The 15,010-nt window shown below is 62.0% G+C and overlaps 1 protein-coding gene across 1 annotated transcript; it reads left to right on the top strand.

Moving 5' to 3' along the window:
- Positions 1-693: 693 nt before the first annotated feature.
- On the top strand, positions 694-14,460 carry XYLT2 (xylosyltransferase 2). Its single transcript, XM_045985992.1, has 11 exons — positions 694-898; positions 7,027-7,519; positions 7,811-7,986; positions 8,249-8,451; positions 8,843-8,923; positions 9,304-9,520; positions 9,622-9,798; positions 10,079-10,341; positions 10,628-10,823; positions 11,445-11,778; positions 13,250-14,460. Exons 1-11 carry the CDS (start codon positions 764-766, stop codon positions 13,570-13,572), a joined length of 2,598 nt encoding a protein of 865 aa, XP_045841948.1. The 5' UTR covers positions 694-763; the 3' UTR covers positions 13,573-14,460.
- Positions 14,461-15,010: the final 550 nt, after the last annotated feature.

Here is a 15,010-nt window from a genome sequence, read left to right as displayed (position 1 = left end):
ACCTGGGAACTTGTCGAAAATTCTAATTCTCGGGGCGCCACTCCCGACCTACCAACCTACCAAAGCAGAAACTCTGGTGGGGAGCAGCAATCTGTTTTATCAAGATTTCTTGGTGCTTCCAATGCACTCTAGAATTTGGGAATCACGGCTCTGGGAGAGGCCTTAAGATCCTTAGGATGAAAAGAGGCGAGAGGAAAGGAGGCTCTGTGCGCAGCCTCGGATGCAAGGCAAGGGGGTTAGACTTTGCCCTGGTGGTGCGGCCTCCAGGGTTTTTAAGCAGGGGCCTGTCGCATTTACACAATTTCTCCCATCTCGGCGTTTCTGGGAGCTCTACCATTCTCTGCGCGCCCTGGGCGGAGAGCTAATCAGCACCGAGCTCAGTTGCCCCACCCCCCCGCGACACCAGGCGGCGAGCGAGAGGTTGGGCGGCCGACCTCTCCACCAGCGGGTACATATGGGCTTAGCGGTCCAGGACCAGGTGAGCGCACGCGGGAGCCCGCGGCAGACGAAGACAGAGAAAGGACCGCCTGGGAGGCGGACCCCGCGCTGCTGGGGCGGGCGGTGCTCGGGCGGGCCTAGGCTCCGCCCCCGGCTTGCCGGCGCAGCCTTTCGGACCCGTGGGCCCCGCCCCCCGCCCCGCCCCGCCCCGGCGCGCGCCCGGCCCGCCTCCTTGGGAGGGGGGAGTCGGCTCGGTCCGCGCCCAGCCGCGCTCCCGCGGCCGGGTTGCAGGGCTGGGCGCGCGCCCCGCGTCCCGGGCAGGAAGATGGTGGCGAGCGCGCGGGTGCAGAAGCTGGTGCGGCGCTACAAGCTGGCAATCGCCACGGCGCTGGCCATCCTGCTGCTGCAGGGCCTGGTGGTGTGGAGCTTCAGCGGCCTGGAGGAGGACGAGCCGGGCGAGGTGCTCCGACCGCCGGGCGGGCAGGCGGGCAGGCCGGGCGCGGGGGCGCGCGGGGTCCTGGCGGGGCTGCAGGCGGCCCCGGCCGGGGAAGTGGGGCACGGGCCGCGTGCGTGCCGGCGCGGGCGGCCGCCGGGAGCAGGGCGTCGGGCCCCTGGCGCCCCTTTCCCAGGAGGGCCCCACGGACTGTGCGCGGGGGCGGTGCGTGACCCGGAGGCCCGGGCCGCGGGCGGGCAGGGGGCCCGGGCGGGAGGAACGGGTCTTGGTCGGGTGGTCTCCGGCCCGGGGAGCTATGAAGGTCAGGCGCGGGGCGCAGGACCGGGAGGCGGGGCCGGGCCCGAGCCTGCTCGGAGGTGGGGAGCCCCAGGCCAAACTTTCTGAAGTTGGGAGGGGGCGGGGGTGTGCGCGTCGTGGGCGGAGGAGCGGGGCCAAGGGACCCCGGGCATCCGCGCCCAGAAGTGTCTGACGGACAGCCGTCAGTGGAGAAGTGGAGCCCGGGGCTGGAACTCAGTACGGCAACCGAGGGAACAGGGAGTGACCCTGAGGGAGAGGACTGGAGTGTTCCCCAGGCGTGGCTTTCTTAACCTGGGGTCTGAAGAAAGCCGCGGGTCTTCAAGAGGAGATGGCTGGGCAAAGTGAGCTGGTGAGTGGCTTCAGGACATTAGGGAATGGGGGGGGGGGGGTGTATAGCTCTTAGGGAATGGGGCAGCATCAGCTGGTTTAGCAGAGCCTCAGGCCCCAGAGCAGGGACAAACCCGTCCAGCTCAGTACCCAGATCCCTGCCCTGAGAGTGACACTCACTTCTGGCTGGTTTTAGCTGGGGCCCTGACGCGTCGCTTCCCACATTAGTTGGGAAGGGTCCATTGGGTTCTGGGGCCATCTTGGAAGGTCCAGGAGATAAGCCACACCCTGGCCCTAAGCTGTGGGCCAGTGAGCAGGGCTTCTCTGCCCATACCCCTACCCACTCAGTTCTGGTGCTTCTAGGGCTCAGAGTCGGGTGGCTCTTCTTGCCGTGTCCTCTTGGGTCTCTGCACCTGGCAGTGTGAAGGCCAAGGGAGCTCCATGTCCACTTACCCCTTCTACACCTGGGCAGTCTGGAAGGCCTGTCGTGGAGACTGGGAGAAGGACTGCCCTTGTCTCTTTGGGGGGAACCAAGAGGCTGGGATGTTGAGGGAGCCGTAACAGAGTCATGGGAGTCTGTAACTCCAAGAGGAGCTGAGTGGGGTGGGGAGGAGGCTGGCTCTGTGACATCCAAAGGGAGTGGGCTTGTTCTGTGTGGACCAGTGAGGAGGAGGAGGAGATGGAAGAAGAGTGTTTCAGGGTCCATGTGAGAAGACGGGGCAGCTGTGACATTCTCCGAGGTAGTTGGGGAGCTCTCTGACCCTGGAGTGTGCAAGCAGAGGCCGGTGACCATTCTGGGGAGGGCCATAGCCTAGCCACTGAGGCCTCACAGAAACCAGTGGCCCCCAGCTTCATGGCTCAGTGAGTCTCTGAAGGGGCCGAGAGACTGTCCAGGCCTCAAATCCCTGCTTGGCCTGCCCACAGCCCGGGGTGGGGAACTCTGGCAGTAGAGTAGGGGTCCCACCTCCGCACCTCCCTGTCCAGGTTCCTGGCAGAAGCTGATAGGGCTGGACTGGACTGGGACAGAAGAGATCCTTGACCTAAAGGTTGTGCAGTGCAGGCAGGCATTGGCACATGAACCCCTTCAGCAGCCCCCTCGCCAGAGCCAGGGGTTGCCAAGCAGCGCAGTGGGCTTCCAAGTCCGACCGGCCCGCCTCCCCATCCCGGGTCCGCTTCTGGCTCTGCTGCCAAGTGAGACCACAGGGATGTTACCTAGCCTCCTTCCAAGTCCTCAGCAGTGACCCCCGCCTCAAGAGGGGGTACTCACGGCACTTCTCTCACTGGGCCGTCGTGACAGTTAAGTAAAAATGATGCCCGTGAAGAATTAGCAGGAGTTCCTGGCCCATGCTGCACCACCAGGAAATAATATGATCTCAGCCCTGCACGCTGGACATAGGGATCCATTCATCAGGTCGGTTGGTCAGTCAACAAACGATGGTTAACTCGTGCTCGGTAGCAGGCTCTGCTAAGACTGGGGATACGGAAATAAACAAAGTAGACAAGGCCGGGGCGCCGGAGGGCAGATGGTACGCGGGGGGGCGGGGGGGTGGCTGACAGTGGGAAGGCAACTCAGTGTTGAGGGGGCTGGTGGAGCTGGTGGTTGGGGAAGGCTTTGGCAGGAAGCATGGTGGGCGCAGGGGAAGAGGTGGACAGAGTCGGGGCACCCCGCGGAGAGTAGGCGTGACTGGGTGTCTTAGAGGAATGGGAAGGAGGGTGGGGCATGCTCCTCCGTGGAAGAAGGTTTGAAAGTTAGTCCGGGGTGCATCCTGGAGACCCTAGGGAGGGACCCAGGTGCTGTTGTAAGTGAAGTGGGGTGAGGCAGTGGGGTCACGTGTGTTTCAGATGCGCACGCTGTCCATCTATGGAGGGGCTGCAGTGGAGACCAGGTCTGACCGTTAATGTCCAAAGAACCACTTTATGGTTTTAAAAGCTTTCACAAACGTGGTCTCACCATTTACTTTAAACACAGTCTGAGATGTCCGAAGGTGGTGGGGTGTGGGGGAAGCCATTCTGTGTTCTCTGGAAGTGGCAGAGGACTTGAACACCTTCTCCGTGGGGAAGGGGGACCTCAAAGGCCAGAACGCATCTAGGCCAGAGGTCAGAGAGCGGGTCCCCACCCTCAGGAAGCAAAGGGGACCCTGACCTCAGGGCTACTAGGGAAAGTTCCTTCGGGGGGACAAATATGGGGCCTTGCCAATGCCCCTGTGAACATGGGTGGGCAGTGGTGGCGGCTGGCTCTCCACTAGGGACCACCCCCCATACCTCACTGCTGCCTCCAGGTCCCCCAGCTCCTCTGGATTGACCTTCTCAGGGTCAGCCACAGCTGCACTGCAGGGCCCCAGCCTGCCCACCTCCTCCGCATCCCATCCCCACCGCAGCCAGCCTGGCTGTGTGCCCCACGCCCTGCCCTCTTGACCGACTTCCTGACTCGCTGGTACCGGCTTCCAGTGCGAGCGCCCACAGCGGCTCTGCCATCTCTATCCAGCGGATCTTGAGAATGAATGTCTTTCTCTGCCCGTGGTGTCGCCAGGTCGGACGTCACCAGCTTGACCTACGCTCTGCTCAAGGGACTACGCAGTCACTTCTCCTGGGGGCTGTGCGGTCCAGAGCGCCCTCCCCAGTGTGGGTGCAGAGTGAGGTCTACTCCCGCCTCCCACCCTGCCTTCCGTGTTGTGTTGTCTTCTCAGATGGAGAGAGACGCCCCCAGCTCTCATTGGGGACCTCTCAAAGAGATCAGAGGCTGGCTGGGTGCCGTGCACAGAGAGTGTGGGTGCTTGGGTGGAGGAGCCGGGCTCTGGCCCTAAGGTAGCTGTCAGCCTGGCAGGCGGGGTGCCTGCTGTGCTCTGAGGAGGAGGGGGAAGGGGGCAGGGAAAACTCAACCTGATAGAGTCCACAGTGTCTAAGGGCCTTGGCGCCTCTTCTCACTTCACTTTTGACTATTTCCTAATCCTTTTCCAGTGATAGTAGTAGTAATAATAATAATAATGAGGATATTAGCATCTCTCAAATGCTGAGCCTGTACCAAGAACCTTACACTCACTCAATCATTCATTCATTCATTTATTCATTCAACAACTATTGATTGCCATTTCTCCTATTGCCAGGCATTCTGCCGGGCTCTTGGAATGCACTCATGAATAACACAACGAAAGCCAGGTCCTCATGGACATGCCATTCTTGTGAGCGGTGAGACACCTGTAATAACACAGAAGAAATAAGGACATTCTAGCATGAGAGAAGGAAGGAGGTGCTGTGGGAAAAGTGAAGCGAAGGTCAGGGTGAGCCTTGCTAAGAAGGTGGCATCTGAGCAGAGGATTGAAGGGGACAAGGCATAGTAGTGGGGACATCTGGGGGGGGCATTCCAGGCACCGGGGACAGTGCGTGGCAGGTGGTGTGGAGGGACACCTAGAAGGCCACCGCGGCTGGAGGAGAGTGAGCACGAGGTTAGCAGGAGATGAGGTCAGAAGGGGAGGGGTGGCCGGAGGGGCGGCTAGACACGGTTCACGCAACCTCTCTATGCTCTTGAAGGGGCTTGGGGTTTTTCTCTCGGAGGGGAGCCCATGGGTGGTTTGGAGCAGAGGGGTGCTGAGGTGGGGCTTGTTTTAACGGGAACACACTGGCTGCTGTGATGGGAATAGACCAGGGAACCAGAGGAGGAGCAGGGGAACCAGGGACGCTGGGCAGGGGTGGCCGTGGTGGAGGCCAGGAGAGGTGTACTGTGAAGGTGGCCCCAGCAGGGCTTACTGGTGGGGGACTGATGGGCTGTGAGGGAGACTAGAGTCAAAGATGACTCCTCGAGGGTTTCGGCCTGAATGACTGGAAGGAAAGGGTGACCCTTAACAAGACAGGGAGACTGTCATAGGGGCAAGTCAGGGAGGAACAGGAGGAGCTCGCTTTGGGACTTGTGGGTTCCAAAGATCTGTCAGGCTCCCAGGGGAGATACCGAGGGCGCAGGTGGGTAGTTAAACACCTGAAGGTTCAAGGGAGCATTCCGGGCCAGAGACACCTGAGAGCAGCTGGAGTTCAGAGGCTGCTCGAGGTCGCCAGGAAGCGAGGGTGAGGTAGGGCCCCAGGGTGGTCTTGGGAGATGGGGGAGGATGGGCCAAGGAGACTGAGAAGGAGCGCCCAGGGAGACAGCAGAAGCCCCAGGAGCGCAGCCGCAGTCTAGTAAGGAGGGTGCTATGGACCACAGGTCATGTCCAGAGGCCAGGCCAGGAAAGGCCCGTGACCCGTGGTGGGTGGCCAGGGAGGCCCGTGGAGGGGCCTCGAGACGGCGAGGGTGCACTGGACAGCTGGCGGAGACAGTGTGCGCTCTCTCTCTCACTGACGCTCACACCTCTCTCCCACGTCATAGCTGAGGGACCTGCTCGGACAAGGTAGGCATTCAGGGGCGCAGTCGCACCGCTCTTTCCATGCCTCGGCCACCAGACACGAGCTGCACGTCCTCTGTGTGTCAGCTATACCGCCGGACTCCGGGACATGGAGCTGGTGTGACAGTCCCTCCCTTGGGAGCCCAGCCTGCTGGGGGAACGTCCCCCTCTGGGGGCAAATGGAACGGTTCGCAGGAGGGGACTCGGAGCCGACTCTCGAAGGATGGGTGGGATTTGGTCCAGCAGGGAGGGGGACGGGGAGAGCTGGAGAAGATGGTGGGTACCTGTGCCTTTTGGGGATGACTAGGCCATCTAGGGGAGCACCTGTTTGAGAAGAGGCCAGAGAGCCAGGAAGCAGAGTGTGGCAGCTGTGATTTCCCTTCTAGAGCAAACATGCCGTGAGGAGCAGTCAGGTGCCAGCCTCCAGCTGCGGGTGCCCTGAGGCCCCGCCTCAGCCTCCCGGCCGGTGACAACATGTGGCAGTGGCTTGTGCCATCTGTGCCATCCCCAGCAGCTGCCCCTGGTTCTCTCCGAGCTGCACTGTTGTCCAAAGCTCTTCCTTCTGTCCCCTCTAACACCGGGGACAGGCCTGCTTGGGTGTTAACTCAGCGAAAGTCACGCGCTCTGACACCATCTTGGCCTCTGCCTCCCAGAGAATCCCCCCAACCTTGGGATCGCAGGCTTCCCCTCGGGGCTCCCCACCAGGCCAGGCCCCTTTACTCCTGCGGCTCCACACTCCCACATGGACATTCTGTAGCTGGCAGAACGCTTTCCTTCTGTCTCTTCCTGGCCAGGCCCAGGAGGGACTTATGTGTCCTCTGCAGAGTCTCCACGCCCTTCTGCAACATTCATGTTCGTATCTGCTGAAAAAGAGAGCGGTGTCTGATTCCAGAGCCCAGGGGGGACGCGGGGCCCTGGCATGTGAGCACGCGGTGTCCTGAAGGCCTGGTGGTACTTCCTCAGCCGCCTGCTCAGGGAGGCCTCCCGGCGAAGTGTTCCTTGTGCAGAGCCCTCCTGCAAACGGCCCTCCTTGGAGGGCGGAGGGTGAGGCAGCACCTTCTAGGCCTGAGGCCAGCAGGGAGCTAAAGAGCAAGAGGACAGCGACTATCCCCGTGACCCGCGTCTGCCCATCTTTTACAGAAAGGAAGGCAGAGGAAGCCACGGCCGCTGGACCCCGGCGAGGGCTCCAAGGACACAGACAGTTCAGCCGGGCGCCGGGGCAGTGCGGGCAGAAGGCATGGGCGCTGGCGGGGTCGTGCCGAGAGCCCCGGTGTGCCCGTGGCCAAGGTGGTACGGGCAGTCACCAGCCGGCACAGAGCCAGCCGCCGTGTCCCGCCGGCCCCACCCCCGGAGGCCCCAGGCCGCCAGAACCTGAGCGGAGCCGCAGCCGGGGAGGCGCTGGTTGGGGCGGCCGGCTTCCCACCGCATGGAGACACAGGGAGCGTGGAGGGCGCCCCCCAGCCAACGGACAACGGCTTCACCCCCAAATGCGAGATTGTGGGCAAGGACGCGCTCTCTGCGCTGGCCCGGGCCAGCTCCAAGCAGTGCCAGCAGGAGATTGCCAACGTGGTGTGCCTGCACCAGGCCGGGAACCTCATGCCCAAGGCTGTGCCTCGCCACTGCCAGCTGGCTGGTGAGAGGAAGAGACAGGGCTGGGTGGAGGGGTGGCCACCCCAGGGCTGGGGGACCATGGCAGGACCCTTCCTTGCCCGGGGGAGGAAAGCTCAGAGCCTCCCCCCCCACCTCCCCAGCCAGACTGGTGATAACGTGCACTGAGTGGCCAAGACAGCTAGTACCCAGGAGCGTCAGGCTCCAAGTCCAAGGTCCTTCCTTTGGAAGGCAGGCAGTCCTCTTCCCGCCTCACCCCCACCCTGTGGCCTGGGGAGAGGCCTCACTGCTGCTCCTGCTCCTGCTCTCTGCTCAGGGAAGATGAGCCCCGGCATCCAGTGGGACGAGGTCCGGGCCCAGCAGCCCGCAGATGGCCCCCCGGTCCGAATCGCCTACATGCTGGTGGTTCACGGCCGTGCCATCCGCCAGCTGAAGCGCCTTCTCAAGGCTGTCTACCACGCGCAGCATTTCTTCTATATCCACGTAGACAAGGTACGACTGGAGGGACAGCACAGGGACCTGAGCAAGTTGTGCCAAGACCCAGCAGGTCACAGGTAGCCAGGCTCGCTGGTCTGCCCGAGTGGCCCCCCAGACAGGGGAGCAGGCCGAGAACGTGGGGCGCGGCCGGTTGGGAGCTGGAGCCCTGCCTTGTGGTCTCTCCATTCTGTGTCACTCATCCGAGGGTGGTGGGGCGGGAGGTTGTAATGCTGGGGGCCCCCCCTGTGGCTGCTGAGTACCCCCGCGTCCCCCACAGCGCTCCAACTACCTGCACCGCGAGGTCGTGGAGCTGGCCCGGCAGTATGACAATGTGCGGGTGACACCCTGGCGCATGGTCACCATCTGGGGCGGGGCCAGCCTGCTGCGAATGTACCTGCGGAGCATGCGGGACCTGCTGGAGGTGCCCGGCTGGGCCTGGGACTTCTTCATCAATCTCAGTGCCACCGACTACCCGACCAGGTACGGGCACTGCTCCAAGTCCTCCAGAGAAAAGGGGGAGGGGTGTCCTTGGGGTGGGAGAGGCCTGAGCAACTCCCCCCCTCCTCCAGGTCTCATTCTGGTCCCGAACCACATCCTCGGTTGAGGGGAGGGCCTGGTGGAAGGTCATGTCAGGATTGAGAGTGACAAGGGACTAGGAAGTAGGCAGAGGCCTGGACCTGGGGTGCACGGTCAAAGGGCAGGGCTGGACAGGGTCTGCGGGTGCCCATGACCCCAGAGCATTAGCCCAGGGCAGGGCATGTGGCCCAGACAGCTCCCTATGAGGCAGGGAATGGCAGAGGGTGCCAGGGTGGGGAGTGGGGCCTAAGCCAGTCCCCTCACACACACTGCCTGTGCCCCATCCCCTCTCCAGGACCAACGAGGAGCTGGTGGCTTTCCTGTCCAAGAACCGGGACAAGAACTTCCTCAAGTCACATGGCCGGGACAACTCCAGGTGAGGGGTCTCATTACAGCCCTTCCCACATGTACAGGGGGGTTGTAGGGCCTCCCAGCCAAGCCCAGACTGAAGCATGCTGGTCCCTGGGTGCACGAGAGAGCCTGCCTCCCGCCCCCCAAGACTGTCATTGTGGCCTGTCTGTCCCCCTACCCCCCACAACCTTCATCGTGGCCCCTCGCCCCCCATGACCCTCATCATGGCATGTCTGCCCCCCGCCCCCCATGACCGTCATTGTGGCCCATATGCCCCCTGGCCCCCATGACCCTCATTGTGGCCCGTGTGCCCCCTGGCCCCCACGACCTTCATCGTGGCCCGTCTGACCCCTCGCCCCCCTACGACCTTCATCGTAACGCATCTGACCCCCGCCACCCTGGCAGGTTCATCAAGAAACAGGGCCTGGACCGGCTCTTCCATGAGTGCGACTCGCACATGTGGCGGCTGGGCGAGCGGCAGATCCCGGCAGGCATCGTGGTAGACGGCGGCTCGGACTGGTTCGTGCTGACGCGCAGCTTCGTGGAGTACGTAGTGTACACGGACGACCCGCTGGTGGCCCAGCTGCGCCAGTTCTACACGTACACGCTGCTCCCCGCCGAGGTGGGTGCCCCGGGTCCCCCCCCCAACCATGAGGGCGGGGAGGCTGTGGCCTGCAGCTCACCTCCCACCCCCCCCCACCGCCCCACCCCCCCCACACACAGTCCTTCTTCCACACGGTGCTGGAGAACAGCCCGGCCTGCGAGAGCCTGGTCGACAACAACCTGCGGGTCACCAACTGGAACCGCAGGCTGGGCTGCAAGTGCCAGTACAAGCACATCGTGGACTGGTGCGGCTGCTCGCCCAACGACTTCAAGCCGCAGGACTTCCTCCGGCTGCAGGTGCTTCTCTGGGACCCCCCCCCCCCCCCCGCCGCCCAGCCGCCTCCTGCCCGGCCTTTCTCTGTGGGCTTCCTGCCGGCAGAAAGGATTCAAGCTGAGCCCCCATCAGAGAATCTTGGAGTGCGGGGGCTTCCCCTGCAGCAGCTCTCAGGGCTCTGCTGGCAGTGGGAAGGGTCCCGGGGGTCTGATGTCTAGGCCGGGAGGGGAGGGCCCCCCCTAGCCTAGTCACACCACCTGGGACCTCCAGACCTCTTCACCCTCATTGCCTCTCCCGCTCCAGCAAGTCTCCAGACCCACCTTTTTCGCCCGGAAGTTCGAGTCAACCGTGAACCAGGAGGTCCTGGAGATCCTGGATTTCCACCTCTATGGCAGCTACCCACCGGGTACACCAGCTCTCAAGGCCTACTGGGAGAACACCTACGACGTGGCCGATGGCCCCAGTGGGCTCGGTGACGTCATGCTCACTGCCTACACCGCCTTCGCCCGCCTCAGCCTGCGCCACGCTGCCACCGCGACACCCCCGCTGGCCTCCCCGCTCTGCAGGTGAGAACTCCTTCTGACCTGTCGCAGGCCCTGCGCGTGTGGCACCCTGTGGGGAAGCCAGTCAGAAAGAGACCGCCCCAACCCCAGGGAGTCCCCCATCCAAAGCAGGGGAGAATGCAAATAAAGCAAAGAGAGCAAGAGCCAGGCACGTAGGTGCTATGGGTGTGAGATTCGGGGCAAAGGACACACTTGGGGATGGGACTACCCAGAGCCCCCTCCTTGGGACTCCAGGCCACGTCAGGTGTGCTGATGGCATCTCCCTTTCTCCCTGCTGGAACCTTCTTAGGTTTGAGCCCCGGGGCTTGCCGTCCAGCGTGCACCTGTATTTCTATGACGACCATTTCCAGGGCTACCTGGTGACGCAGGCGGTGCAGCCCTCAGCCCAGGGGCCGGCAGAGACGCTTGAGATGTGGCTGATGCCCCAGGGGTCGCTGAAGCTGTTGGGGCGCAGTGACCAGGCCAGCCGGCTCCAGAGTCTGGAGGTGGGACAGGTCCTCCCCTTGCTTTTTCCTGACCCCCAGTTAAGACTCCGGGTAGTGGGAAGAGGGGGACAGACACCACGGGAGGGATAAGGACTGGGTTAGGCCTTTCAGGACTGGGTTCATAGGCTCTCCCTTCCCAGCGACGGAGCCAGGGTCTCCCCGACAGGGACACGCCGAGTGGCACCTCCCTCGTGGGGTGCACAGACGACATACAGGGAGCAGGGAGACGACTGTATTGCTCTAGAGGGCAAGCCCAGTCTTCTACGCTGCAGTGATTTCCTTCTAGAGGGACTTTGATACTCCATTAGGCTATGGAATGTCCTCTGGCTCTTGGAGGCTGTGGCTTCATGTGGGGATGGTCTCTGGGCAGGGCCTTAAACCTCAGCTCGGCCTTGCGGCCCCCACCACAACAGAGCAAGCCGGAACAGGAGCCTAGGACAAATCCGAGAGCTGAGAAAGATCTTAGAGCAAATCCCAGTCCCAGCCTTTCCTTCTGCAAACTGGGGAGGCTGGAGCCTGAAAAGACGCAGTGACTGACCCAAGGTCACACAGTTAGAGGCAGTATCAGAGTAGAGAGGACTTGTCCCCCCGGCGCCTGCCCAGCTGCCTTCCTCCCTACAGGTCGGCACCGAGTGGGACCCCAAAGAGCGTCTTTTCCGGAACTTTGGGGGGTTGCTGGGGCCGCTGGACGAGCCTGTGGCCGTGCAGCGCTGGGCCCGGGGCCCCAACCTCACAACCACCGTGGTGTGGATCGACCCCACCTACGTGGTGGCCACGTCGTATGACGTCACGGTAGACGCGGACACCGAGGTCACGCAGTACAAGCCCCCGCTGAGCCGGCCCCTGCGGCCAGGGGCCTGGACTGTTCGGCTTCTTCAATTCTGGGAGCCCCTGGGTGAGACCCGCTTCCTTGTGCTGCCCTTGACCTTCAACCGCAAACTACCTCTCAGGAAAGGTAAGGATCTAGGCTCAGAAGCCAGACAAGATACAGGATTCGCCAGGCTGGCAACCGGTCCCAGGAGGCTGACTGTCAGGGCTGACCCTCAAGTAGGGGAAACGGGCAGGGCTGGGGCCTGGATGATCTGTTCCTTAGTATCCCTGTACCATGGTAGGGCTGGGCATGCTTTGTGGTCAGGTGGACTTGGCTTTGGAACGTAGCTCTGACATTTTAGTTGGACCTTTATCCTTGGCAGGTTACTTAGCCTTCAGAGCCAAGCCCTGGTCTTACTTGTGTAAAGTAGGAGGGATAGAACCACTGGAGGCCTTCAAGATGTGTGGAACACAAGTCCACTCAAACCAGCTCACGTAAAATGGGGAAATTATGGGAAGAATGCAGGGCTGTCCCCCAGAACCCAGGAAATGTCTCCGTGGGGCCACCTGTCCCGTCTGTGTCAGCCCCAGGCACTGGCTTCTAAGTACATGATACTGGGCTCTCCATGTGGCAGAGACTGACCAGGGCCTCCTGGTCCCCAGATTCCTGATTCTTGGGGCAGCAGAGCTGAAGGGCCACCCAAACCACCGTGTGGCTAGGTGGGCGGGATCCTGTGGCCCAGCCCACACTTAGGTGAGGCTAAGGGAAGCAGGCTTGGAACACAGGCATAGGCTTCAGGTTCCCTCAAGAGGGGCCTAGGACAACTAACTACCCCCTGGGAGATACCAGGGATGAGTATGTGGGTAAACATAGCTTATATACAGTAGGTGCTCAATAGATAGGTGTTGTTTCCTTCCCCTAGCTCCATCTTAATCACAGAGAAGATCAGGAATAACCCAGAGATAGATGGGTTACAGGTGCGGCGGGAGTGGGGGGGACTGTGGCAGATCCAGAGCAGACAAGCCACACCCCTGCTCTCCTGGGACTCCGAGTCTGATGCAGGAGATGGGGACAGGTGGAGGGCAGCTGTCCAGCAGGCCGGTGCTGAGCCCTGATGAGCTGGAATTTTTATAGAGAAGGGTGTTCTAAGCTGAGGAGACAAACCCATGGGCATCTGGTGCATGAGGGGAACAGAGGGTCAAGAGGGTAGGAGGTAAGGGGTGGTGGGAAGGAAAGCTGGCAAAGAAAGCAGGGCCCCACAGCTGAGGGCCCGAGGCTCTGGGAACCCCCGGGGATGGCTGAGAAGGGGCACAGGGACACAGACCAGACCATCATGGGAAAGTTACCTCCTCTCCCAAAGTGCCTTGATCCCACTGTTATGAATCCTCAAGATGGGAATTCAGAGATTACGGCCTTGATTTCATAAAAGCGGATAGCGTCACACGCCCAGAAAGTTCTGTGGGTCAGCACAAGGTGACAGGTCACTCAGCGCCATGTGACTCCCTAGTAGAGCTGTGGGGGTGCCCAGACCTGCATGGGGAGGTGGCAGGGGCGGGGGCTGGCCTTCACTGAATTGGCTGGGCGGGGCCGCTCACTGTCTGTCCCGCACCCGCAGATGACGCCAGCTGGCTGCATGCTGGGCCGCCCCACAACGAGTACATGGAGCAGAGTTTCCAGGGCCTCAGCGGTATCCTGAACCTGCCCCAGCCAGAACCCGCAGAGGAGGCCGCCCGGCGGCACGCAGAGCTCACAGGCCCGGCCCTGGAGGCCTGGACAGATGGGGAGCTGAGCGGCTTCTGGTCTGTGGCCGGACTGTGTGCCATGGGCCCCTCTGCCTGCTCCGGCCTAGAGCTTTGCAGACTGACCAGCTGGAGCTCTGTGTCCCCTGACCCCAAATCAGAGCTAGGGCCCGTCAAAGCGGACGGGCGACTCAGGTAGCAGGGCCCTGGCCTCCGGATGACCCGGGGATTGCACCTTACAGACAGCGGAGGGATGTCCCCTCCCCACAGGCAAGAACCAGAGGCCCAGGCAGGCTAGCCCTGTGAGCCATCAAGGATGGGAGCAGACGGCAGGGAAGAGGGGCATGCTCCTTACTGCTCACGGTTCTGCTGGGGACCCCAGTGGAGGGCAGGAGTGTGGAGAGAAGGGCTCCAGCTTCCACATCCCGCTCTTCCTCACTTTCCCTTCCAGGTTTCTTATTGTTTGGGTTTTTTTGTTTGTTTGTTTGTTTCTAATGGGTGGTAGGGGGAGGAACTGGAAATGAAAGCTGTGCAATAGAGCTCAGAGCGGCCCCAGGAAGTGGGCCATGGCTCTGGGGAGCAGGGGCCTGACGAGCCCATCTGCTGTTGCGCTGGAGGAGGCCGGGCCTGCCTCACTCTCCGGGACCTCATTTCCCCAGCCTGGGCTTGTGGTGCTCATGGCTGAGGCTCTACAGGGGTACAAGTGCCACGCCAGGCTCTGAGGCCCGGAGACCAGGTGATTTGGGGGAGCGCTGCAGAGCTGGACTCTAGTGGGACAGCCTCTCTTCTTGTAGCCAGGGGACCATAGAAGAAGGGGTGGGGCTGGCTCTCAGGCTTTCCAGCACGTCCGGCCCCTCGATGGGCAAGGCAGGGCATCAGGGCCTGCTGAGACCGATGCAGAGTTTCCCAGGTACCCAGAACTGCAAGCCGGACCTGGGCTCCCGTGCTGGAGGGGTGAGCCCTCGGGAGCAGTGTGGGAAGAAGACTCTGTCAGGGCTCTCAGAAGAACCTAGAGAAGCATTGTGCCTGAAAGCTCCGTGTGCAGTCTGAAATATGCAACAGAAGAAATATATCTCTATCTCTCTAAGTCGAGCCTCCGTGTCCTTCCTCCCAGCTGTCGGGAAGCTGGCACTGTCTGGCCTTCCCCCAAATGTCTTCGCTGCTCTGAAAGCTGTGAGAGGTGGAAGTTTTATTTCCCTCGAGTGGGAACGGTTTAGAATCCAAGAACCAGAAGGGAGGCAGGAACCCATCTAGAGCAGCTCCCTCTTTTTCTGAGGGCCAGACAGGCCCTTGCTCATTGCCGGCCAGGAGGCCAGCACGAAAGCCAGTTCAGTTCTCAAGGGTTCTGGCCCAGCACTTCCTTGGGATGCTGGCTTCTTTACCTTTGGCCTCCCCAAGGCCCATTCCACAAGCTCTCCTCACTCTCCTGCCTGGCTCTGATGTATGGAGCACCCCCCAGAATGGAGGCAGCCCCAGCCGCAGCCTGGTAGTTCACGTTGGAGCTGTAGGGGCAAGAGTCACAGTGGCGTGGGTCCCCGGCCACCACCCTAGGCCCTGGGAGGGCCATGCTAGAAGGGTTTATCCCACCTCCCTCCTCTGCCAACCCCTTTCTCCCTCAAGCTCTCCTGCTGTTAGCA

Source organism: Meles meles, chromosome 18, assembly GCF_922984935.1.
Source record: "Meles meles chromosome 18, mMelMel3.1 paternal haplotype, whole genome shotgun sequence".
Classification (NCBI taxonomy): Eukaryota; Metazoa; Chordata; class Mammalia; order Carnivora; family Mustelidae; genus Meles; species Meles meles.
Note: the sequence above shows the minus strand (reverse complement) of the source record. Positions and strands in the feature narration are given on the sequence as shown.